This window comes from Natator depressus, chromosome 2 (genome assembly GCF_965152275.1).
Source record: "Natator depressus isolate rNatDep1 chromosome 2, rNatDep2.hap1, whole genome shotgun sequence".
Lineage (NCBI taxonomy): Eukaryota > Metazoa > Chordata > Testudines > Cheloniidae > Natator > Natator depressus.
This window is the reverse complement of record NC_134235.1, coordinates 260,723,283-260,749,973: the sequence shown is the minus strand read 5'-3', so window position 1 is coordinate 260,749,973 and position 26,691 is coordinate 260,723,283. Positions and strand designations below refer to the sequence as shown.

Genomic DNA, 26,691 nt, shown 5'->3' with positions numbered 1-26,691 from the left:
GCGCAAATAGAGTAGGGGCATTAGGGGACGAGAGCTGAGGAAGCGTTGTTCTAAGTCAGCCATAAAAATGTTGGCATACTGTGGGGTCATGCGGGTACCCATAGCAGTGCCGCTGATTTGAAAGTATACATTCTCCGTCTCCTCACTGTATTTTCCACTGATTGCATCTGATGAAATGAGCTGTAGCTCACGAAAGCTTATGCTCAAATAAATTGGTTAGTCTCTTAGTTACTATAGAGTAAGTAACTGTTCTTTCTTTGCAAGAGGTTTTGGCAACTGCAAGGACAAGACATTTGTCACAGGGCTTAAAGGCAGGGTAAGCAACTGGAAGGGTATACTTTTCCCCAATGTGCAAGGGTGAAAGCATCTATTTCAGACGTGTTTGATGTTAATTTCTGTTTTACCTTGTCATACTTGCTTTTTACAGTAAGAACAGAGAGACAATAGGAAATGAAATATGAGAAGCCTTTGCTAAAGCTTTTCAGGCAATGACACAGGCCACTGTCAAGAAATGATAGTGTAGTTGGAAATGGGTTAAGCCAGCACAGTGTGAGAGGTAATGCACTGAGGCAAGATGCCAAATTCCATGAGCTAGATTGTCCTGACCAGCTGCTTTGTTGCAGGAAAGCTTTTATTCTGGGGCCACTCATGCTGAACTTTCTGTATCACACCATCTGTGACAACGGGCTGTAAGATTAAAAAGGGAGAGGATTTGTAACTGCTTAGCTGCATGTGTGACTTTCCTATGTATAGAATTCAACAGTACGGGCAGGTGCTAATTACAAATTATGTCTGTACAACACTGGTGTTTGTGTGTGGGGAGAGAGGATTCATGTATATTAGAATAACCTGTTGTTTTTATTTTCAGGCAAGCCTCTTCACTTGTACTTTGAAACCTTACTAAGAGATGACAGGCAGCATAGATTGAGCCATAAGCTCAAGGCTCTGAAGATGTCCCATTTTGGAAAGAAGCCACAAGATCTAACCAACGTTTTCCCAAAGCTAGGCCTATCACCTCTCTCTGCATCCAGTAAGTTCAGCTGAGATGGGGTGTAAACTTACATGTAAGTTTTAACAGGTGACCAAAGTGCAACCCTACAGTGTAGCCTACAGTTCCTGTCATTTCTGTAGAAAGCAGCAATAAACTCAGTACATAAACGTCAGGTGGTGATTGGCTTTGGCATCTTGCAAATTGCAGAAGTTCTCATCACCACAATGGAAAGCCTGCTTTTGGTTAGATGACCAAATAAATGGCTACTACAGAAACCCAGACAGCGAGATTGGGAATGAACTAACAAGAAAGTCAACAAAGAGAAACTTTTTGATCCTTGTGTGTGTTAAATCAAAGCATGTGTGTATCCACCTGCCAAGAGTGCCTGGCAAATCCCTGCCAAATATTTCTGTTTCAGTTGTGTTCAGAGCTGCCATTGTTGCTCTTCACGGTCTTCTCCTGTACTCTTTTCTGTTTTTCTAGGTTCCTGTTTCTTTTAGCCCATTAAAGTGCATGATATTAAAACTATCCATAGAAGTTAAGCTCTTAGGAAAGCTGACAGAAGCACCCAGGGCTAAAAACCAATTCCATGTTAGAAAGAATTAAACCCCAGTTATAGCATCCGGTCTTGTTTAGTGTACCACGGTGGGTGTTTTCATTTGGTTTTTTAAAAGAATATATTTTCTTATACCCAGTACTTGCAGAAAATAGCAAGCATAGTATGCAGCCTGCAAGCCAGACATGCCCATGGAGTTCTTATAATGGGGCCCACAGCTGCTGACTCTGATGTACTTATTTGTTTTGCAGTTGTTGATACGAATTATCGTGAACAAACCAGAGAACATTTAAAGAAAAGAACTTTATGCTGAAAATACAGATTGGCACCAGGCAGTGTGGTGGTTGGCATTTGGTGCACATCCCATGTGCATTCAGCTTTGTGCCTTCAGCTGTATGAAAAAGGAAGCACTATACACATTGGCTTAACAATAGTTAATTACCCTACCCATTGTTTTCAGTCTGTTTGTTTCTCTTTGAGAGAGAAGGTTACTTGCAAAGACTGTAGATGTCATCCATCCAATAGTTGGTTCAAGAGGCATTGAGAATGGTCATGCTTGTTAGCACTGAAGTGACTCTCCTTTCCAGGTGTAAGGAACCTACTAAAGAAGGCAAACTATTACACTTAAATATAAACTCCATCAGTCTTGCATCCTGTGTCAGTTTCCATGGCTTTACTATGTGCTTTAGAATAGCTGCTGTAGTATTCTGTCTTAGGTCCCTTCTGCTCAGGGATTAATCTTGGCTTCTCTCCAGTGGTGTCCGAGAGCCTTTCTCTTATGTAGCAAATGCTACTGCTGCCAGCAGTGGACATTCAGTGTTTTCTCGGATAATAATTCACTTCCTTTGATTCATGTTTGAGAGGACACATCAGCCTTTCTGTGCAGTTTCAGTTGACTATGGTGGTATTCTTCACTTCCTGTCCTAAAACTGTGTACTGTGTTTGAGATAATTTGATCAGCTGCTGCATTTTAGTGGTGAGTGAAAAGATCTTTATATATCACTTCTCCTCCTCAGAGTAGTATCATGGGGCTTAATTGTAGTGGTTGACCGTGTTTTTTAAATTAATGTGATACACAAAAAGGAGTGATTCAAAGATGGGGCTAATGTGATCAGCTCAACATATGAGGAAGATTTTTGGTGGCCACTTTTTGAACATACTGGAGGGGAGTCTACTGTTTTTGATAGTTATATTCATCGCAAACACCCAGCAAAGATGAATTTCACAGGTGATATGTTCAATTCTGTGCAGTGCTAATGGTTTCACTGGGTTTTCTGACTTGTAGATTTTTCCCCATTTCTTTTATTTTAACATTTCTTCCACAATACAGACTGCATTCCCCAGCTGGGTTCTGGTGGACTGACAGATAAGAGCAGCAATGACTTATGAACAAATTACTCTGGCTTTACTTGGGTTCTCTGTTCATGTGCTTTATTAACAGGTTCATTGTTTAAAGGGGAGAGGCAGCTTAAAGGAACAGACAATCACAGCTTGCTTGTTTCCGGTTCTCAGACACATAAACATAGTCCTTTGATGCACCACCTACCATCTTTGTATCTAGAAACTCCTCCAGCGCCATCTTCCAGCCAGTTCCCTTCCGCTGGTAATTCAGCAATGGTGAGTCAGAACATAATCTGTGTCAAACAAACCTAAAAAAGGGAACTGTTTTTTTAATGCAGCTGGTGAACATCTGCATTGCTGGACATGGCCAACGGATGCTAGACTCATCGTGGACACCCTGTGCCAAAGCTATGGGAGGGGAGTCCTTGCCTGCCAGTAGGCTGCAGGGACAATCTGGAAATGCCTTTATTAAAATGATCTTGGTATTAGACAGTAGTAACTACTTGCTTCAGTGGTCTTAGCCAGCACCCAAAGTGGCCAGGGTGCCTGCTGTGCACCACCAGGGCCAGCATATGTGGCCTATAAATTTGTTACTAAGCATACACCATCAGTAAAAACAAGTGCAAAGTACTTCACTTAGGAAGGAAAAATTGAATTCACAACTACAACATGGGGAATAACTGGCTATGTGGTAGTACTGCTGAAAAGTATCTGGGCATTATAGTGGATCACAAATTGAATGTGAGTCAACAATATGATGCAGCTGTGAAAAAAAGCAAATATGATTCTGGGGTGTATTAACGGGAGTCTTGTATGTAAGATACAGGAGGCAATTGTCCTGCTTTATTCAGCACTAGTGAGGCCTCAGCTGGAGTACTGTGTGCAGTTCTGGGCACCACACTTTAGGAAAGATATGGACAAATTGGAGAGAGTCCAGAGGAGAGCAACAAAAAACGATAAAAGGTTTAGAAAACATGACCTATGAGGAAAGGTTAAAAAATCTTGGCATGTTTAGTCTTGAGAAAAGAAAACTAAGGCGGAACCTGGTAACAGTCTTGAAATATGTTAAAGGCTGCTATAAAGAGGACTTTGATCAATTGTTCTCCATACCCGCTGAAGGTACGACAAGAAGTCATGGGTGTAATCTGCAACAAGGGATATTTAGGTTAGATAGGATCTGGAACTATACGGGTCTGGAATAACTATAAGGATCTGGAATAGGCTTCTAAGGGACATTGCGGAATTCCCACAATTTGAGGTTTTTAATAAAAGGTTGAACGAACACCAGTCAGAGATGGTCTAGGTTTAGTTGGTCCTGCCACAGCGCAACGGGCTGGACTTAATTACTTTTTGAGGTCCCTTCCAGCCCTACGTTTCTATGATTCTGTAAGTCCTGTGCATAAACAAATCCTTGTGTGAGCTCTGTGACTCAACTTTGTTTTGATTACAAATTAAGTGGGAGAGAACAGAATTAGAGAGGCAAGGAGGGGAAATGCTACATCTCACAATAGTCATTTGTATAAGCCCATACAGGATAAGTATTGACTGGCTCCTGTCCAGGCCTCTGTGGATATGGGGAGACTGCTGGGTTGGAGGGAGGAGACTTAGAAGTAGCAATTATTACATTTATTGCTCTTCCTCACCCCGCCCCCCTCCCCCCACATGCTATTTTTGACTAATGGGCCGCTGTTTCAGGCTTGACTGACAGAAGCAGATGGAGCAATCCCAAAGCTGAACTGCTTTCCTGTTGCCCAGATAGCTTCAGCAGGGCAGGCCCATCTCCATCTTGTGTTGTCTGCTCCAGATCCATCTCATGCTTCACTGCTATATCCAAAATATTTGTAAACTATTCTTCTTTGAGGACTCCCTCACAGAGTCTACTGACATTGTCAGCTCACTTGCTTGGAGCCTCATTACCAGAAGCTGTCCATCTTTCTGGCCCCACCTTCTATAGGTGACTCCATTGGGAATGCCCAGCTGCAGTTGTCTAGGAGTAGAGTTGGAAGTTGGACCTGTTAGCCTTGCCTGCTCTGGAGTGGAACAATCTTTTCAGAAGCTTCCTAAACCAAATTCTAAAGGATTTTATGGACAAGTCTTCCCATCTGTGTTTCAAATTTTTTACGCTGTGCTCATCACTGTGACATCCGAGCACCTAACTTTTTGCTGCTACTGACTTAGTGTGTCTACATAACAAAAACAAAAAACCACCCCTGCAGTAGTAAATCTTAGAGTTCAGATCAACTGACTTGGGGTTGCACTTCAGGGCTAAAAATAGCCGTGTAGATGTTCCCACTCAGGCTGGAGCTCAGACTTCAAAACCTAGTGAGAAGGGAGAGCCTCAGAGTCTGAGCACCAGCCCAGTTGGGAACATCTACACTACTACATTTAGCCCTGTAGCATGAACCCCACAAGCCTGACTCAGTTGACCCGGGCTCTTAGACTTGAGGCTGCTGGGGGTTTTTTGCACCATAGATATACCCGCCGTCTGGGTTTGAGCTCTTCCCCTAGAACTGAGAGGCCTTTTGTTCTACGCTGAGTATGGAGACTTCCAAAAACCTGATTTACAAGTAGAGGGAAAACTTAGTTTCTCAGGGCTCAAGCTCAAATTCCAGTGTGGGGAGGAGACTTGCTTAGCTGTGAATAATTGAGTAATAAATAGTACTTTGTTCTGCTATATGATCTTAAAACACTTTACAAATATTAGGATTGGCAACATCAACATAAGATAGGTAAATATCCCCACTTTGGAGAAGAATAAATTGAGCCATAGGGTTTGCTTGATGTGGCCAGAATATCACAGCAGGTTGGTGGAAGAACTGGGGGAAAAACTCAGGAATCCTGCTTACACCATTACTCAAAACACTAGGTAACATGTACCTCTTGTTCTGGGGAAGTTGCTTTTTCCATGGTATGATTTAAATGTTCTTTTGCGTTGACACTAATGCTCTTTCTGGGCTTTTTCCCTTTCCGCTCTGCGTGTGGTTTCAGTTATCCTCAAAGAAAAGAAAAGTGGAATGTTCCTACGACATCAATAACATTGTGATCCCAATGTCGATGGCAGCAGCCACTCGAGTGGAGAAGCTGCAGTACAAAGAGATTCTAACACCAAGGTATCTGCAGATGGGAAAGTATTAATAATTCCCTTTGTGTTCTGTGTAGGGTGGTGGTGTTTTGGCTGTGAAAAGAGAAAGCTATTTCTCTTTTGCTAAAGCTCTATCTTTCGTCAAGAAACAACAATAACTTAAATTAAGACAGTATATCTTTAAAAGAAAAAAAAAAAAAAACCTTAATCAAAAAGGATGCAGTTTGTCACCTCAAAGGGAATTTCATGGCAGCATCGCCCACTGGCCAACTAGCATATGACAGCAGTATTTGGTCTGGGTAAATGCTTCCCAGCTGATGGCTGAAAAATTCCCAGACATGAAAAAGGTTAGCAAGGGAAATTAGTTTCTTGTTCAGTTGTTGGCACATGTCGTTGTAGGGATATTAGCAGACCGGGCAAAGAGCTTTGAACTGTATGAGTGCTTCAAGGGTATAATTACTAGTTTCAGAAAGATTGAAATAGCAGAGATACTGCTGTAGGAGTGAGGACCGTTGGAAGAGCTGTGCAGTACTACATGCAGTTTCTGCACATCCTATTTCCTGGTTCTGATTACTATTATTATTTATTCAGCATCCAGTCTTCTGTGTACCTCCAACTTGTAGTGAGAGATCTCTGCCCCTTGCAATCTAAGTAGACAAAATACAGACAAGGCTTTTATGTAAAAGAGAGAGAGAAAGTGATTGGTCATGGTTGATGAGATGGTCATTAGTTCCACAGTTGTTCATTGTTCACTTTCATGAGCCCTGCCATTTTTGCCTTCCCTCAAAGCCTGTCAAAACAGAGTCCAATGAGATTGAATTTATCAGGCTTCTGTTGTCACCTTGCTGGCTGGTGCATACATGAGACATCTAAATCTATGGCTTCTAGGTGTGTATGTCTGTACTAGGAAGCTTTGTCAGTAAAGCTAATCACCTTTGGTCTAGTGTCCAGCACCTATGGGGAAACAACTGTGAGGCCAGGTTTTGGCTCTGGGTCTTAGCCAAGAGGGTGACATGGCAGCAAGTGCAGAATTGTTCTGACAATGAGTGTTCTTTCCTGCAGCTGGAGAGTGGTAGAGCCCAAAGATGTGGAGCCATTGGATCACATGGACTCTGAGGTGAGACAAAATCTACTCTGTCACACTGTTTCTGGTCTCAAGCACTATTGACAAATGATAAACGTCGTTAGAAGTAACAGCCATCCTGAAAATGTCTGATTGGCATTTTGTATTATTAGAAGAAGTAAAGATTGAGTGTAAACTGCTAAGCCTGCAGGCTTTATTAAGCGAAGTCTGTAGCAAATGTTGTCCAGCCACAGCGCACAGCTTAATCAGTGAGCTGCCACTATATGCGTGAGGGTCAAAGCGTTCCTCTGTCAAGAACACAACCGGGACGTGGGCGGTCATGCCTACTGGTCCAAGCCATAGGGGTGGTCAGGCCTGGAGGTTAGAGCTGAGCCACAAATCAGGACCCCAGGACACCCAGGCACATAGTTGAGGCCAGAACAAATGGGTGAGCTAGAGATGCAGTTGGGAACTGAAGCCAGGGGTGAGAGCCAGGGATGTCAGGGACAGAGTAGGGTAAGAACCTGGAGCAGGTACAAGAGCAGGCTGGGCAGGAGCAGGTACGGGCTGGATGGGAGCAGAAGCAGGAACTGGAGCAGGCACAGGAGCAGATTGGGAGTAGCAGCAGGTACATTTATACAGGAAGCAGGATCAAGCGCAGCTGTTGAGTGGGATGCATTGAGCAGCCCAAGAGTTCTGGCTTCTTCTGGGTCGGGTAGTAGCTTAGCCCTACCCCTTCACCAATCAGGAAGTACAGTAAATTAGATAGCCCCTGCCAGGATCAGCTATGCCGAGTGTGTTACTAGGAGACTGACCCTATTGCAGCTGGCTCCCTTGACAGCACATGCCCCCAACCCTCAAGGGTGCCTTCTAGGGGCCTTATGGCCCAGTTTTTCTAGGTTCTTCTGGTGAAAAGTGTGTGTGAGCTCCAGAGCATAGACATTCCCTTCTGATTCCCAAGACCATTCTTCTGGACCATAACCCTCTTAGTCCACCAGGTTGTAAAATAGACCTCGGATTCATTTAGAATCCAGGATTTCTTGCCCTTCATATTCTTCTTGACCCTGGACCTCCATGGGAGTGGGCCATGAAGCAGAGCGAGATTTTTTTTTTGTGTAGGCCTTCAGGAAGGATACGTGAAAAACTGGATAGACTTTCATGGTTTTAGGCAGCTGGAGTTGGGTTGACTTGTTCAGTGAACTTGAACGGATGCAAGTATTGATGATTTTATTTGGCAGGTGGGTGGGAGGATTTGAGATGTTTAGCAGACAGCCAGACCTTATTACCCACTCTTAGTATATGTGCAACTTGGTGATCTTGGTCAGTATGGTGTTTATAAGTTTCCTTGGTGGCTTCCAGATGCTCCATAAGTTTTTGGTGAACTTGGTGAAGGTGGGTAACAAGGTCTGTCTCAACAAGAATTTGAGAGTCTGCAGAGGCGGCTAGAGGGAGGAAATGAGTGAAAGCCGTAATTGGCCAAAAAATGGACTGTTGTAGGTGGAGGCATAAACAGAGGTATTTTAAGCAAATTCAGTGTATGGCAGGAAAGTGACCAGTTATCTTGACAATAGTTAAGGAAGCATCAAAAATATTGCTTGAGGATTTGATGTACCTACTTGTTAGAGAGCTTATTCCTTCACTCTCCCACTTCCCTGGTCCTTCTCGCATGAACAGAGAGCAACAATACCCGAAGTCCGAAGGTGCAAACAATTCGATGTTTATTGGGGTGAACTTCCAGCAAGCTTAAATACAAGTTCCTTTTTCCTTATTTTCGAATCCCAACTTACTTCCTGTTTGCCCCTAATTTATATAGTAATATTCTTAGCTATACCTTAACCAATCATTCTACTCAAATTTAACTAACCAATCCTAACATATTGTAACATGATTAGCTAACCAATTATATCCCACCATCTTAATTAGTTTACACCCAGCAAAATTAATTATACAGCAGACAGAAACAATCACAGAACCAGACAGAGACCATGCCAATAAACAACAGCAAAGTGGGAACATAATGACAAAACAATACAGAAGTGAGGATTTCACAACTACATCTATAAAGACATAAGAGTTTCCCAGCTGTGTCTATTGATAAGTGAGTTCTTACCAGACAGAAAACTGTCAACCTCAATTTCCTTTTACATCTTCTAGGCACTTCCCTTTCTCTGGAGGTGATAGGCACTATCAGGACAGGATTGTATTCCTAACAGCCCAATAGCACCTTCTTTCAATGTGACTAGTTTGGAATGTGAGGATGTGACCGGTCGCTTCCCAGCTTATGGCTTCCTCTGTCGCTTAGCCAAAGGCCTTAGCCTAAGAACAGGGCCTCAGACTGTCACAGTAAGAGAAGGACCTTACACTGGCAGACAGTGATTTTGATTCTTTCTTTTATACCTCTAACTAGCCAAGTGATAAGAATACACCTAAATTCTTAAAGTACAGGCCTTTACAGACAGGCCCGAATATGTATATCCTAACACTACTCCATCTGCCCGTTGATCTATGGGTGGTAGGCTGAGAAGATGAAGAGTTCAATTCCTAGGATTTTATAGAGTTCATGCCAGAACCAGGAAGTGAACTGTGGGGCCCCAATCAGACACTATTCCAACTGGCTGTCCATGGAGCCAAAAAACATGGTTTAGGAAAATGCAGAGTGTTTTGTGAGTGTTGGGGGGAGAGCGAAAAGAAATAAAAACACACCATCTTCATGAACAGATCAATGGTTTCCAGGATGACAGTGCAACCGTGGGAGAGAGGGAGCTCTACAAGAAGTCCTTTGCCACCATGGACCAGCATTGAGGTGGGGTGGCAGAAGCTGGAATAATCCAAGCATTTTAACACGTGGGCACTTGCTTTGGAAGCTTAGATCAGAGAAGTTTCAGAGTAACAGTCGTGTTAGTCTGTATTTGCAAAAAGAAAAGGAGTACTTGTGGCACCTTAGAGACTAACCAATTTATTTGAGCATAAGCTTTCGTGAGCTACATGCATCCGATGAAGTGAGCTGTAGCTCACGAAAGCTTATGCTCAAATAAATTGGTTAGTCTCTAAGGTGCCACAAGTACTCCTTTTCTTAGATCAGAGAAGTCAGTGTATTTCTTCACGTCAGTACTCACCCTTGGCCAGAAACTTCGTACCTCCAAGTCCTGAGTCTTATGGTGTCCAAAAGGCCAGCACCTACTGTGTCGGGGCATATTCTTAACACTTTGAGTCTGGGCTGATCATTCAGAATGTAAAAGTGCTTGCTAAGATATAGTGAACCATTGTGCAAACGGAAGCCTGAGCTGAATGGTGCACTGAAGGTATCAAGGGTCTTTCAGAGTTTGGCTGCTTGCAGGTCTTTTGGGAGTAGAGTCCGAATCACAGATGGTAAATCCTGGGCTGTGGTTCCACCAACAGAATTAGATGGTCATAGCACAGTGCTTTGGGGAGTAGTGTTCAGCACAGCATATTTGTCCTTGTGGGAAAGGCCGTCTGCTTTCGCTTTCTGTGATGCAGGGCAGTAGGTAATACTGAAATCAAATCTGGCAAAGAAAAGTGACCACGGATCCGATGATTAAGCCATTCAAGAATATTCTAAGTTCTTGTGATCGGTGATGACCTGGATCAGGAACCGAGCCCCCTCCAAAAAGTGTTGCCATTCTAGTCCCAGATATCATAGTTCTTCTCAGCAGGGGTTAGTTTATGTAAATAATACACACATGGGTGGAGTTGGTGATGCGGGCCTGCATTTTGTGAAAGTACGGCCCTGATTGCAATGTTTGAGACTTCTGCTTCCATGGTAAAAGGTTTGGATACACAAGAATGGGAGCTGAAGGGAAGGCTTTCTTTAGCTTACTGAAAGCAGACTGTACTTGAGGTAGATGATACAGCCAAGTTTGCAAATTAATTCCAATTCAGCAGTCTCTTGTTGGAGTCTGTCTTTGAAGTCTTTTTGTTGTAATATAGTGACTTTTAGGTCAGAGATCGAGTGACCGAGAGATTGAAGTGTTCTCCGACTGGTTTATGAATGTTATAATTCTTGACATCTGACTTGTGTCCATTTATTCTTTTACGTAGAGACTGTCCAGTTTGACCAATGTACATGGCAGAGGGGCATTGCTGGCACATGATGGCATATATCACATTGGTAGATGTGCAGGTGAATGAGCCTCTGATAGTGTGGCTGATGTGATTAGGCCCTATGATGGTGTCCCCTGCATAGATATGTGGACACAGTTGGCAAAGGGCTTTGTTGCAAGGATAGGTTCCTGCGTTAGTGGTTCTGTTGTATGGTGTGTGGTTGCTGGTGAGTATTTGCTTCAGGTTGGGGGGCTGTCCATAAGCAAGGACTGTCCTGTCTCCCAAGATCTGTGAGAGTGATGGGTCATCCTTCAGGATAGGTTGTAGATCCTTGATGATGCGTTGGAGAGGTTTTAGTTGGGGGCTGAAGGTGATGGCGAGTGGTGTTCTGTTATTTGTTGGGCCTGTCCTATAGTAGGTGATTTCTGGGTACTCTTCTGGCTCTGTCAACCTGTTTCTTCACTTCAGCAGGTGGGTATTGTAGTTGTCAGAATGCTTGATAGAGATCTTGTAGGTGTTTGTCTCTGTCTGAGGGGTTGGAGCAAATGCGGTTGTATCGTAGAGCTTGGCTGTAGACAATGGATCGTGTAGTGTGGTCTGGGTGAAAGCTGGAGGCATGTAGGTAGGAATAGCTGTCAGTAGGTTTCCGGTATAGGGTGGTGTTTATGTGACCATCGCTTATTAGCACCATAGTGTCCAGGAAGTGGATCTCTTGTGTGGACTGGTCCAGGCTGAGGTTGATGGTAGGATGGAAATTGTTGAAATCATGGTGGAATTCCTCCAGGGCTTCTTTTCCATGGGTCCAGATGATGAAGATGTCATCAATGTAGCGCAAGTAGAGTAGGGGCATTAGGGGACGAGAGCTGAAGAAGCGTTGTTCTAAGTCAGCCATAAAAATGTTGGCATACTGTGGCGCCATGCGGGTACCCATAGCAGTGCCGCTGATTTGAAGGTATACATTGTCCCCAAATGTGACATAGTTATGGGTGAGGACAAAGTCACAAAGTTCAGCCACCAGGTTTGCCGTCACATTATCAGGGATACTGTTCCTGACGGCTTGTAGTCCATCTTTGTGTGGAATGTTGGTGTAGAGGGCTTCTACATCCATAGTGGCCAGGATGGTGTTTTCAGGAGGATCACCGATGGATTGTAGTTTCCTCAGGAAGTAAGTGGTGGCTTGAAGATAGCTGGGAGTGCTGGTAGCGTAGGGCCTGAGGAGGGAGTCTACACAGCCAGACAATTCTGCTGTCAGGGTGCCAATGCCTGAGATGATGGGGCGCCCAGGATTTCCATGTTTATGGAGCTTGGGTAGCAGATAGAATACCCCAGGTCGGGATTCCAGGGGTCTGTCTGGGCGGATTTGTGCTTTTTCAGGGAGTTTCTTGAGCAAATGGTGTAGTTTCTTTTGGTAACCCTCAGTGGGATCAGAGGGTAATGGCTTGTAGAAAGTGGTGTTGGAGAGCTGCCTAGCAGCCTCTTGTTCATTTTCCGACCTATTCATGATTATGATGTCAGAGTTGTTTCTGAGGCTGTGGATGGCATTGTGTTCTGCACGGCTGAGCTTATGGGGCAAGTGATGCTGCTTTTCCACAATTTCAGCCCGTGCACATCGGCTGATGTAGTTTCTGGTTTTTGGAGAAGACGAGAATATCATCTAAATAAACAACAAATTGTTCCAGCATGTCCTGAAAATATTCATTTATGAAATGCTGCAATGTAGAGGCATTACTTAGCCCAAATGGCATAGCTAGAACATAAGAACAGCCATACTGGGTCAGAACAAAGGTCCATCTAGCCCAGTATCCTGTCTTCTGACAGTGGCCAATGCCAGGTGCCCCAGAGGGAATGAACAGAACAGGTAATCCTCAAGTAATCCATTCCCTGTCAGTTATTCCCAGCTTCTGGCAAACTAAATACTCAAAATGCCTGAATGGAACCTGGAATACCATCTTCCACTCTTTGTCTTCTTTGGTATGAACCAGATTGCAGAGACTGTGAAGTTTAGGGAAAAAACAGCCAAGCAAAGTATTTCAAAAAGTTCATTAAGTGTCAAAGGGTAGCAATTTCGAACAGTCACTCTATTCAAAGACCAGTGAACAACGCAGGGGCCAGGGAGATGTCTTTTTTCATAACAAAAAAGATTGGAACCTCTGCTGGAAAGACAGAAGGACAAATAAACCTCTTCTGGAAATTCTTATGGAAGTATTCCTGGAACATTTGAAGGTTCAGTCCTGAGAGGGAGTATGAACTAATCATAATTGTGATGTGTCGGTAAGACATCCGCTCTCTTTTTATCAAAGACGTCAGCAAAGTCTCGATATTTCCCCGCAATACCTGAAATGGGTGAGAGGGTGAAGGAGAGGGCGGCAGCTATCTTTGAACATTGCCCTTCAGCAGCTCCATTGTGAGAGGGTTTGGATCTGACACCAACCTTGGGAGACATAACTGGCAGCAGAATCTTGACATAAAGCACACCATGCCTTATCCCTACTGGATGCACAGGTCATGGTCATCCAGCCAAGGAATGATGGGGGAGTGAGCGGCACAAATCAGTCCAAATTGCAGAATTTCCTGGAGCGTGGTCCGAGTCAGCAGTGTCGTCTGGTGAATAACAGGGCCAGAGGAGTGGCGGACCCATCCAATGGATTCCATCAAATCAGGGATGCTGTTTCACTGAGTGTGAATGTTATGGGTCCAAGTAAAATCTAGGTCCATGAAGTTGTTAGAGGCCCGAGTCCACCAGTGCCCATAGCTAAACCTCAAACATGGCAGGGTGTTGTAGCCAAAGAAGAAGTTGGAGGGTGGTGGCTCACTAGCCAACTACAGCCAGGTTACTGTTTGACATAAAGGGCTTTCCCAACTGGGACAGAACACGAGTCTTACTGAGACACCACTGTACATAGTGCCCGGGTTCCCGCAATATAAGCATAAATCTGGAGCTCACTGCAGGTTCCTTTCTGTGTTGGCAAGGCAAGGTCGAATTTCTTCAGCCTGTGGGTGTAGAAAACTGAACTTCCTTTCTAGTTGATGTTTGGCCAGGTGATCATCAGTGCTGATGAACGGCCTGACCAGAGCATTTAGGTCAGACAGTGGCTCTACCTGCACCAGCTTGTCTTTGATTTCTTCATTCAAGCTATGCCGGAAATGGTAGTGCTGTGCTGCACTGATTCATTCCATCTAGTGTCAGCCACTAAGTGCCAGAATTCCATGGCGAATTTGGCTAATGGTCTATTCCCTAGAGTAGGAGCCAAAGCACCCTTGGCAGAGCAGGTACAATTCAGGTCATTGAAACAACTGCCGTGTCTTCATGGAATTCTTCAAGCTGCCCTATCAAGGGGCTGGAAGTCTCCTGGAGAGGGGACTTCCAGGCCAGGGCCTTCCCAGTTAACAGGCTGATGAGTCCACATCAGGCCTGGTCAGTGGGAAATGACAGAGGTCATCACATGAACAGGAGGCAGCATTGATTCAGGAAGTTGCATAATTTCCCACAGTCACTGTCAAACTGGGTTAGCAGCAGAATTTTCAGTTCCTGAACCGGGGCCCTGGATAGTGAGACCTGTGCCTGCAGGGCCATGATTTGGGTCTGTAGCTTCTGCAAGGTGCCCATTACCTCTGTGAGGAAGACAGAGACCTTAGTGGGGGTCAACCTCACAGCAGAACCTCATCTTCAGTCTTTCTCTTGCAGGCTGCTCAATTTGTCAGGAACAGGACCGGGAGGTTAGTGGTTGGAGCCCTGGGGGAGGCCAACTCTGGAGGTTAGAGCTGAGTGGAGAATCCGAGCCATGGGATGTCCAGGGGCATAGTCAAGAGCAAAACCGAGGTCAGAGCCAGGGATCAGAAGCCAAATACCAGAGCCAGTAGGTGAACTGGAGTCATGGTCAGGAAGCAGAGCCAGGGATGGAGAAGGGCAGGCTGGGCAGGAACAGGCACACAAAGCAGGAACTGGAGCTGTCACAAGAGCAGGCACAGGCTGGAAGGGTGCAGGAGCAGGCACTGGGGAAACATGATCAAACACAGCTGCGGTGTGGGCTGGATTGAGCAGCCATTGAGCTCTGGCTGCTGCTGGGTCAAGTAGTAACTTAGCCCTGCACCTCCACCAGTCAGGAAGTGCAATCAGACAGCCCCTGCCAGGATCAGCTATGCTCACTCTATTGGTAGGAGATTGACTGTGCTGCAATTGGCTCCCTGACATCTGCATCAGCTGTTATGAAAAAACATTTCTTGGGTCATCCCACTCTACAAGCAGCAGCCGTAGCAAACCCTTGAGTGGTGCTTTAATGTTCTTGGCATCCGTTCACATGATCTATATAATAGAGGCTTTGTCTGTCTCAGAGAATCCAGACAACAGTCTGATACATAAATTTCAAATTCAGTGGCTCATGAAAAGTATGACTGGGTTAGTGATTCAAAACAGTGGTTCCAATTCTCCAGTGAAGGGAAGATCTCGCCAACCTGAGCAACCATAGATGACGTGATTGAATGGTGTTGCTCTATGTTGGAAAGTCTCAACTCCTATGACAGAGGGTTTATTCAGTAAGAGAATTCATGCTGAGTTGTTCTAGTGGATTGCCGTGTTCTACAGAGAACAAACTGTGAAGAAAAATGTTCTATAGTTACATGAAAGAAACTTCTTTATATATTTATACATACACACTGTGATACAGGAGGGCCAGGGAGCAGTGGGAGAGTGCTAGAAGGGAAATATATAAGCTCAAGGCTAATTAAGGCATGGTTCCCTGTAGACTAGGGAAGGTGGCTGCAGGTTAATTGGAGCACCTGCAGTCAATTAAGGCCCTGTTAGGAACCTAATAAAACCCCTGTGTCAGGCAGACAGGGGAGGAGGAGAAAGGACTGGAGCTTGGAGGTGTGTTGAGAGATTTGGAAGACCTGAGAACTGAAGTACGGGAGACCCTGCCCAGCAGGACAGGGAGACTCCCTTCCGCCCCAACATCTAAGGACCAAGGGTAACCCCACCTAAGGGGGACAACAGTAAGAAACCCACAGGGGTTGAGAGCGAGGAGCAAACCCAGACCCCTCCCCCGCTTCCCTCCTCTACCACCTTCCCAGGCTAGTAGCAGGGCCCTCGGCACCCAAGAGCAGGGGCAAAGGGTGGCATCTTAGCTCCCCGCCAAGAAAAGTGCAGGACCCACCAGACTAAAATCGGCCATCTTGCCACAACACACGTGCACACACACAATTAACAGCATGAACAGATGTCTGATCTTCCAACATTCAGAATCCAATTATATAAATTAATAGGTAAGTCAGATACAGCGGATTTTGTTATTTTTGACCAGCCAAACCTGAAGCAAAGATTAAATCCTTGTTAACTTGATCCTATGTGAATTGACTTCCATTTGGAAACCCCCTTTTTTTAAAGGAACTCAGTGGGGTGAAACAGACTCTGGTTTCTCCAGTATCATCCAATAGACATTGCTGTTTGCTGAGTTCCATAGTACAGAATCATAGGGTTTCTACTACTTTGTACTTGACCAAACAGTAATGTCACCCTGAAGACAGAATGTCATCTTTTGAATATTAGAGGGAAAACTAGCTTTGTTCTTTTTCCTAGCTGGAAGACACTTCTGATGAGACCTATTTGAACCATCACACCAAGTATGAGGAGCTTGAACGAGCCCGATGGGATTCGTGGGCAGCAGCTGTTTCCCACAAGCGAGGAAACAGGTATCAATTTCTCATTAGCACTATGTAGCAAGGCATGGAAGCAAGAATCTTTATTTCTTCTTCATGTTAAACTATACAGAGATCCTGCTTTGGGGTTGTCACATTCTGGGTTGCACTCCAGACCAGTGAGGGGTTGTGTTGTTGTAGCTCCCAACGTGGGCCACTCACAACATGTGTTCTACACCGATCAGCCCTCTCCTGGACAGTTCAGCTATTAAAGGTCCATTGTCCCCGTAAAGGGTTAACATTCAACAATCTGCTTCTTGAACTGTTAGCAAACAGTTCAGTTTAAACACAGCACTGGATTGGTTTAGATTAAAAAATAAAACAAGATTATTAACAAACGAAGATAGGATTTTAAGTGGATTCAGGTACCAGGTATTAATGTCAGAAATGGTTACAAGAAAATAAAGACAAAATGCTTTCTAGTAGCTAAAATTTAAGAAGCTAGATTTGGTTCAAGGTAAAATCCTTACAACATGTTCCCAGCAATAAGGCTGACCAAATTCTCAAGTCAGACCTCCCCCAAAAATCAAAAGGCTGGTTCCTTTGTCGTCTTAGGTGAAAGAGAGAGAGCTAGAGCTTGGGGTTCTTCTTCAAGTGCTTGCTCATGTCCATTCCATATTAGGTGTGTGTGCTCGCCACATGCACTGGTGCCAGAAGTTTTTCCCTCAGCAGTATCCTTGGGACTGGCTCTTATGCCCTCTGGAGTGGCGCCTGCATGGCGCGGTATAAGGGGCACCGCTGGCTCCCCCCACCCTCAGTTCTTTCTTGCCACCAGTGATGGTGCTGGAACATCATCTGCTTCAGCTAGCATTGTTTCATTCTCTGTTCTTGCAAACTTTGAAAACCTGTAATATAGTTGTATATAGTTAATAGTTGAATTAGTTACCCTTAGTAATAGTTCTGGAACTCTTCGTTAGTCCCAAATGGGACTCAGCCGGGGGACGGGGCATGTCCCGGTCCCCAGGCTTTAAGCCCTGCGATGGTTGCAAATAGCCTTTGCCCATCAATGATCCACATAGTAGCTGCTTACGGTGCTTGGGTGAGGGGCACATAAGCGACAAGTGTCATCTTTGTAAGTCATTCAAACCTAGGATGAAAAAGGAGCGGGACAATCGCTTAAAGGTGCTCCTGATGGAGTCAGCACTCACTCCGGCACCGAAGCACCCGTCCGACTCAGCACCGAGCACCACGGCGTCAGTGCCATCCATGAGCCGGCAGCGGTCCCCCTCCACAGCTCTGGCCAAGAAGCCAAAGAAGACGGGAAGGAGGAAGATCGCCTACTTCCCACAAGGGAAAAGACAGGGCTGGGGGTGAACCAAGACCCGCGCCAGGCAGCTCAACGCCCCCTTTGGGAAGTCAGGCCCCAGCTCAAGCTTTGCCTGCAACTCCAGATAGCAGTGCAGGCCTCCGCCAGCTACAAGTGCCATCAAGGCCCTGCAGGCAGTTCAAGAGATCCTGATGCTTCCAGTGCCACCTACACTGACTCCAGCGGTATCCAGGTCTCGGGGTAAACCCGCCTTGGGATCTCCATGTGTCCCCACCTCAGCGGCACAGTTCCCCTTCACGTGGAACGTCCCGCTACTGCTCGCCCGCATGAAGCCATCACGCCTCAGATAGGCAGGCTCAACGGAGCCCTCTTCGGTCCCCGCACCTTGGGCACAGACTGCGGGATTCGAGGCGCACCTCTCTGGTAGTCTGGCACAGACACACCGAGGCATGCGCCCCCAGGCAGGAGCACCGAGACCAACCCCTCGCATCGCCAAGAGCTCGGTATAGATCCAGGGGTCAAGGTCACAAGACTGCAGTCGTCCATCTCCGAGATGGGGATCACCATGTTTGGGGAGTTCCGGCAGCTGGCACGTGTACCGGTCGGGTAGAGTAAGGCGTAGATCACCGGGTTTCCGACGCCGATACGCCGAAGGCCATCGGTCCCCAAGGCCCCAGCCAAGACATTCATCCTGCTCAGACAGGTCTGCCTCCAGGCGCAGTGACCGGCACCGGTCAGATAAGAGCCACCGCTCCGCCCAATCCTGGTCGTTGGGTAGCAACCGCTCTGGCACTGAGCAGGGCTCTCTAACTGCGGGACAGCCTCCAGTTTCTGCGGTGCCGCCTACATCAGCAGCACCAAAATCTGTCCAGGCACAATGGCCAGCGCCATGGAACCCCTGGGGGTTCACCCAGGCTTCCCAGGCTGGTCGCTTGGTGTCGGGAGCCTCAGCCTGGCCTGCGGCCTCGGCATCCCAAACCCCTCCAGTACCCAAGACTTTGAGGGGGAAGGATCCCACAGGTCCAGGAGGACCCGGGGGAGCAGCCTACTAGACCACCACTGAACGTGGAGGTTCCTGTGGTACTGGCATTGTCCTCGTCATCGCCAGACAAGGCTATCACAGAGGCACCTCACCCAGTTCCTCAGGATGACGCTAAAGCGCACCAGGAACTATTAAAGAGGGTTGCATCTAACCTGGGGCTCCAGGCCGAGGAGTTGGAAGAACCTTCAGACTCCTTGTTTCATGTCCTCTGCTTCTTTGCCCCTGCCAGGGTGGCCCTTACCCCTTCATGAGGGGGTATCAAAGATTACCACCGCCCTGTGGCAGACTCCCTCCTCTTTGCCCCCTATCTCTAACAGGGTTGAATGCAAGTACTTTGTGCCAACAAAAGGGCATGAGTACCTATACTCCCACCCAGCCCCCAATTCCCTTGTGATTTGAGGCAGTTAACCACAGAGAGGCAAGGCCAACCAGGGGCTACCCCCAAAAATAAAGACTCAAGGAGGCTGGATCTTTTTGGGCATAAGACTTGTTCGTCTTCTAGCCTGCAATTGAGAGTGGCCAATCACCAAGCCCTCCTTGGCTGCTATGATTACAACATGTGGCAGGCCACGGGCAAGTTCCAGGATTCGCTCCCCGAAGGGTCCAGGAAGGAATTCCGGACAATTCTCGAGGGCACGACAGCAGCCAGACAGCCCTCCAGGCAACTTCTGATGCGGCAGACTCTGCAGCCCACACCATGGCCTCTGCCATCTCCATGCTGCAAGCTTCCTGGCTGCTCCTCTCAGGCTTGTCCACCGAGGCTCAGCAGTCGATGCAGGAACTTCCCTTCGACGGCCAGACCCTATTTGCAGAGCAGACGGATACCAAGCTGCATGGTTTAAAGGATTCCTGTACCACCCTGAAAATGCTGGGACGCTATGTCCCAGGCCCAGCACATAAGCAGTTCAAACCGCAACAGCCTCAGGGACAAGGGAGCCAGCCTCAGCAGGACTCGCCTCACAAGAAGGCCAATAGCTACGAACGCCACCCTAGCCACCCTCTGCTCAGTTGGGCTCCACCCGGAATAAGCAAGGGGGCAAGCGACCACTTTGAGGGTGCGCCGGAGGGCGACCTACCAGATTATTCCCTGGATCCATCTTCCCCGGTCTTTTCTAACCGCCTTTCACTTTTCCTCCCTGCATGGACCACAATAACCTCAGACCGTTGAGTCCTGAACACAGTGGCGCAGGGCTATACCCTTCAGTTTCTTTCTATACCCCTTCCCTGTCCCTCTTCAGGGAACCTGCGCAGGAGGCCCAAGGTTTTCTGCAGATGGGGGCGGTGGAGGAAGTTCCTCTAGAGTATAGGAACCGGGGCATTTATTCCTGATACTTTTTAATCCCAAAGGCCAAGGGCGGTCTGTGTCCCATTTTGGACCTGCGAGACCTCAACAAGTACCTAAAGAAGCTGAAGTTCCGCATGGTCTCCCTGGCCTCTATCATCCCCTCCCTGGATCCAAAAGACTGGTATGCCGCCCTTGACTTAAATGACGCATACTTTCACATAGTGATCTTCCAAGGGCACAGACGTTTTCTCCATTTCACGGTGGGATCTGGCGACTGCACCAACAGTGTTTACCAAGTACATGTCGGTGGTGACGGCTTACCTCAGGCGCCGGGGTATCCAGATCTACCTGTACCTCGATGACTGGCTCGTCAAGGGCAGCTCCAGGTCTCAGGTGCAAAGGTATGTTGCGGTGCTGCAAACCACTTGCCACTCCCTGGGCCTACTGGTGAATGACAAAAAGTCGACGTTCGTTCCAGTGCAAAGGATAGAATTCATCGGGGCGGCGCTCGACTCAACCTGCACGAGAGTGTTCCTGCCACTAGAAAGCTTTTGGGCCTTGACAGACCTTATCGCAGAGATGTCTGCGTTTCCCGACTACAGCCAGGGTCTGCCTTCGTCTGCTGGGCCACATGGCAGCTTGCATGAACGCTGTCCGCCATGCCAGGCTCTGGATGCGGCCCCTGCAGCAATGGCTGACGACTGCCTATTCCCAGTCCATCAAGTTGGTGTTAGATGCCTCGGACCTCAGCTGAGGTGCGCATCTCAGAGATCTCCAGACCCATGATATGTGGTCCTCGGAGGAGATGGTGCTTCACATAAACATCAAAGAACTCAGAGCGGTCTGATTGGCATGCAGCGTCTTCTTACCTCACCTGTCGGGCAAGGTCGTGAGAGTCCTGACGGATAACACAGCCTCGATGGTCTACATCAACAGGAAAGGGGGAGCATGCTCATCAGCTCTCTGCCAAGAGGCCCTCTGGCTCTGGAACTTCTCTGTCAACGAGATCCACCTGGAGGCTTGTCACCTCCTTGGCATCAAGAACACGCTAGCGGATCACCTCAGCAGGGCGTTCTCTTCTCACCATGAGTGGTTTCTCCACCAGGAGGTAGCCTACATGGTCTTTCAGAGGTGGGGAACTCCCCAGTGGACCTGTTCACCACCAGGCAAAACAGAAAATGTCATCGGTTTTGGTCTGGGCAAGGACTCCCTCTCCAGTGCCTTCCTCCTGTCATGGTCAGGGGGCCTGATGTACGCATTCCCTCCGATCCTGCTCATCACCAAGGTCCTGGCAAAGATCAAGAGAGACAGCGTGCGGGTTATCATGAGTGCCCCAGTGTGGCCTCGCCAGCACTGGTTCGGCACACTCATGAACCTGTCAGCAGCCCCTCCCTGGCCCCTGCCCAACCCACTGGATCTTCTGTCACAGGATCACGGTCGGCTCTTACACCCCCAATCTCTGGTCCCTCCACCTCTCGGCGTGGATTCTGCATGACTGAAGCCAGAGGAGCAGACCTGTTCAGAGGAGGTCCAACAGGTCTTCCTGGGAAGTAGGAAGCCCTCAACTAGACTGACTTACCTGGCCAAGTGGACGACGTTTTTCCACTGGGCCTCCAAGTGTGGCATCTCTCCTTTGCAATCTTCCATACAGGCTGTCCTAGACTACCTGCTTCATTTGAGAAACCAGGGCCTGGCACACTCTTCTGTTAGAGTGCATCTCATGGCCATCTCTGCTTTACACCCGCTGATCCAAGGACAGACGGAGTTTTCCCATGACATGACTCTCAGATTCTTGAGAGGGCTTGAGAGACTCTTCCCACAGGTACGGACTTCTGTCCTGCAATAGGATCTTAACTTGGTCCTCTCTAGGCTCACAGGCCTGCCCTTTGAGCCGCTGGGTTCCTGTTCCTTTTCCCATCTGTCATGGAAGGTCGTGTTCCTGGTGGTGGTGACGTTGGCGAGACGGGTCTCTGAAATTAAAGCCTTGACCTCAGAACCACCGTACAGTCTTCTACAAAGACAAGGTTCAGCTGCGGCCCGACCCAGCCTTCCTGCCGAAGGTGGTGTCCTCCTTCAATATGAACCAGGACTATTTCCTCCCAGCGTTCTGTCCCAAACCACAGAAGACTAGTGAAGAGAGGCGTCTTCATGGGCTGGATGTCCAAAGGTCCTTGGCTTTTTACTTAGAACGTACCAAGCCTTTCCGTTAATCAATTCAGCTCTTCATCGCTACAACGGATAGGATGAGAAGGGCCTTCTGGTGTTATCGCAGAGGATTTCCAATTGGATTATCTCATGCATAAGGACCTGTTGTGACCTGGTGGGAGTTCTGCTGCCGCCCATTGTCAGAATCCACTCGACTAGAGTGCAGGCATCTTCAGCAGCCTTCCTGGCGCACGTCCCTATGCAGGACATCTCTAGAGCCGCAACGTGGTCCTCTGTCCATACGTTCACGGCCCATTATGCCATCACTCAGCAGGGCATGGAGGACGCTGGGTTCGGCAGAGCTGTGTTGCAATCTACACATCCGTGAACTCCTACCCACCTCCAGGGGTATTGCTTTGGAGTCACCTAATATGGAATGGACATGACAAGCATTCAAAGAAGAAAAGACAGTTACCTTTTCCGTAACTGGTGTTCTTCGAGATGTGTTGCTTATGTCCATTCCATGACCCGCCTTCCTCCCCCACTGTCGGAGTTTCCAGCAAGAAAGAACTGAGGGTGAGGGGAGCTGGCGGCGCCCCTTATATCGTGCCATGCGGGCGCCACTCCAGAGGGCGCCAGAGCAAGTCCCCTACGGATACTACTGAGCGAAAAACTTATGGCACCAGTGCATGTGGCGAGCACACACCTAATATGGAATGGACATGAGCAACACATCTCGAAGAACACCAGTTACAGAAAAGGTAACTGTCTTTTTTTCTGCCCCTTTCTTTTGTAGTCCAGTTAACCTTGGAAGAGGATTTTTCTCAGGGTTACCCCTCAAAGCAATATTTATTCAAAGAGTGAAGAAGGTGACATGGAGTCTGGTGGAGAGGGAGGTTCCATGTTCTTTGTTCTCACTTATGTTTGCTGAAATGCAGTTTTCTTTGTCTCCTGCCATCTCCTCTCCCTACTGTCTCAAGGACCCTGTTTACTACTTTTATGTAAATTGAGGTAAACGGAACATTTCTTGGTTCAGGATACTTCCGTCCAGGTCGGGCTGTGTAGTTTGAACATATCCTAAGAACATCATGCAGCGGGATTTAATAATTTTACGTATAATATTGCCACATACATTTCACCATGATATTATTGACCAGTGAGTTATTAGTTTTCAAATCGTTTGTCACAAGTCATATTTTGTACAAAGATTATATAACAGCATGTAGGGTGTGAATACAGAGGTGCTTTTGGTCACAGTTCCAAGGTATTTGACGTAATACCACGACATGTTGATTTTTAAAAAAACTTGCATTATGTGGAATTAACAGGGCACACTTTACACACTAGATGATGGATTAAAAACTGGCTCAACTGATGGATCTCAAAATGTAGTTGTTAACTGGAGATATCAATGGTCGAGACTGTTTCTAGAAGGGGTCCCCAGGGATTGGTTCTTGGTCCAATGCTATTTAATATTTTTATCAACTATTTAGACAAAATTAAATTTTTGATAAAGTTGTCAGATAACTAAGAGATTGGTAGAGTGGAAAATAATGAGGAGGACAGGTGACTGTTACCGGGTGATAAGGATCACCAGTAACATTCATACAAAATGCATTTTAATAAGTCAAATACAAGGTAATGCATCTGAGAACAAAGAATGCAGGTTATATCTACAGGATGGGAAACTCTGTCATGACTCAGAGAAGGACTATGGGATCATCACAGATCAGTGGTTCTCAACCAACGGTACTTGTACTCCTGTGGGTACGCAGCAGTCTTCCAGGGGAACATCAGCTCATATAGATATTTGCCTAGTTTTACAACAGGCTACATAAAAAGCATTAGTGAAGTCAGTACAAACTAAAATTTCATACGACTTGTTTATAGTGCTCTATATACTATACGTTGAAATGTAAGTACAATATTTATATTCCAATTGATTTTATAATTAAATGGTAAAAATGATAGTCAGCAATTTTTCAGAAATAGTGTGCTGTGACACTTTTTTGTATTTTTGTGTCTGATTTTGTAAGCAAGTAGTTTTTAAGTGAGGTGAAACGTGGGAGTATGCAAGACAAATCAGACTCCTGAAAGGCATACAGCAGTCTGGAAAGGTTGGGAACCACTGTTGTAGATTATCACCTTACCATGACCTTTCAGTCCAATGCTGTGGCAAAAAGACCGACTGCAGTCCTTGGATGTATAAAAAGGGGACAGTAGAAAAGCGACCTTGCCGCTCTACACTGCATTGGTAAGACTGCTACTACCATATAGAATCCAGTTCTGGTGTCCACACTTCAAGAAGGAAGTGGAAATGCTGCAGAGAGTTCAAAGAAGGGCCAGAAAAATAATCAGGAAGCTGGAAAGTAAGGAGTCTCAGCTTATTGAAAAGAAGATGGAGAGATGAGTTGATCACTGTTTTAGGGCTTTAGGCAGTTACATGTGGACAAGAGGTCTTATAGTGGGGGATTTTTCAACCTTGCTGACAAAGGTATAACAAGAGCCCGTGGCTGGAAGTTGAAGTTGGACAAATTCAACCTTGTAATAAGATATAATTTCCTAGCAATGAGGGTGATTAAACATTGGAACAGCTTACCAGGTGATGTGGTGGAATTCCCAATGCTTGGAGTCTGTAAGGTGGAAATCAAATACCTTTCTAAAATATGTGCTTTAATGCAGGTCTGGGAGAAATTCTATGGCCCAGGAAGATGGGGATGCAGAGGGAGAGGAAGGTGTTGTGTCAGATTGGTGGTCTCTTCTGTCTTGGAATCTAAGACTCTTATCAGTCCCCCATTCATCCCCTTCCTTCATGCATCATGGGAAAAACAGGATTGTCTGCATTGCTCCGAACATACTCATTGCAGCTCTGCATTAAGACAATGACTATAATCAAATTTTGTGCGTCTGTGCATCAGCTGATCACCTGCAGGAATCAGGAAGGAATTTTTTCCCCAGTGCATAATTAGATATATTCTGTTTGGTTTTTTACCTTCTTCAGAAGCATCAGAGAGAGGCCACAAATGGAGCTGGTACACCAGGCAGGGTGAACCAGTACTTAGGTGATAGAGAATTCATTTTAAATGCCTGCTGGTGTCTTGCTCACACGTTCGGGGTCTAACTAATTGCCAGATTTGGAGTCAGGAAGGAATTTCCCCTCAGGGTCAGACTGACAGGGGCGTTGGGATTTTTCACATTCCTCTGCAGCATGGGGCATGGATCGTCTGCTGGGAAGATCTGGGCAGATCTCATTTAATCAATTTCCTGCCATTGTTGAGGCCTCAGGCATTGGTGGTACCTAAAACTCTCCTGGTCTCTGCCAGTGGCACAACAGTTTAGTCTTCTAAGGAGTGAATGAACTCTATAGAAGTATTTGAATGAAATGTAATGGCCAGAGATATCATCTAGTCTGACTTCTTTATATCACTGTCCCTTCTGGCCTTATACTTTGTGAAACTATGGTTCATTGTGGGCAAAGAAATCCTTGGGTGCTGATGACGTGGTTCATGTAACCAGTCTGCTGTGCTGACAAGCAAAGTGTTGATGAAATGTGTATAGGATAGGGCCAGCTCATCAGAGTAGTGACACAGCATGTTATCATGTCACATGAGAAATTAGTTTCATACTAAGCTTGGGCCCTCATGTCGCATGCTAGGAACTAATAAATAAGTGCAAACTCCATGTCCTTTTTTCAAATTACATCCCTTTAGCTTACCTAGGAGTGGAGTTGACAGTTTGTAAACATGGGAATTTCTTCCAGCTCTCCTTGGTTAGACAGCAGGTCATAACAACATGGTGGAAAGGAGAAGAGAAATTTGGAAACCTGGAGTGGTGGGGGGGGGGGGGGGGGAGAGGGGGCACAATGAACATATGTCAGGCCCTGAGGAGGAGGTGAAAGGATTTAAAATAAAAAAAAGTGTGTGTGCAGTCAGAAATAGGAGGCAGGACCCTTCGGTATAACTTCCAATTACAGCAATCTGTTTGCCTCTGTACTTAGTAGTAGATGGTTTATACTGTTTTATCTCAGATTCCCCAAAGTCTCATCATGAGAAAAAGCAGCTAGCAAATACTTTCTTAATCTTAAAATTCACCACCACCAAAATTGGCAGAAATTGCCCAAGAAAATTGTGAGCTATTGTTGTAGCAGACAATGGGGGAGAAGCTGC

The 26,691-nt window shown here is 46.5% G+C and overlaps 1 protein-coding gene and 1 long non-coding RNA gene across 4 annotated transcripts in view; one reads left to right on the top strand and one right to left on the bottom strand.

The window, feature by feature from the left end:
* LOC141983395 (KAT8 regulatory NSL complex subunit 1-like) overlaps nucleotides 1-26,691 on the top strand; it is a 139,913-nt gene that overhangs the window by 102,462 nt on the left and 10,760 nt on the right. For all 3 annotated transcript variants that reach the window (XM_074946485.1, XM_074946487.1, XM_074946486.1), the window contains 5 exons: nucleotides 869-1,030; nucleotides 2,989-3,164; nucleotides 5,877-5,998; nucleotides 7,033-7,087; nucleotides 16,668-16,780. In XM_074946485.1, coding sequence (XP_074802586.1) covers nucleotides 869-1,030; nucleotides 2,989-3,164; nucleotides 5,877-5,998; nucleotides 7,033-7,087; nucleotides 16,668-16,780 — 628 coding nt within the window. The remainder of the gene's footprint in view (nucleotides 1-868; nucleotides 1,031-2,988; nucleotides 3,165-5,876; nucleotides 5,999-7,032; nucleotides 7,088-16,667; nucleotides 16,781-26,691) is intronic.
* LOC141983396 (uncharacterized) overlaps nucleotides 14,721-26,691 on the bottom strand; it is a 48,278-nt gene continuing 36,307 nt past the window's right edge. The window contains exon 5 of the long non-coding RNA XR_012638358.1: nucleotides 14,721-15,685. This is a non-coding gene — a long non-coding RNA (uncharacterized LOC141983396). The remainder of the gene's footprint in view (nucleotides 15,686-26,691) is intronic.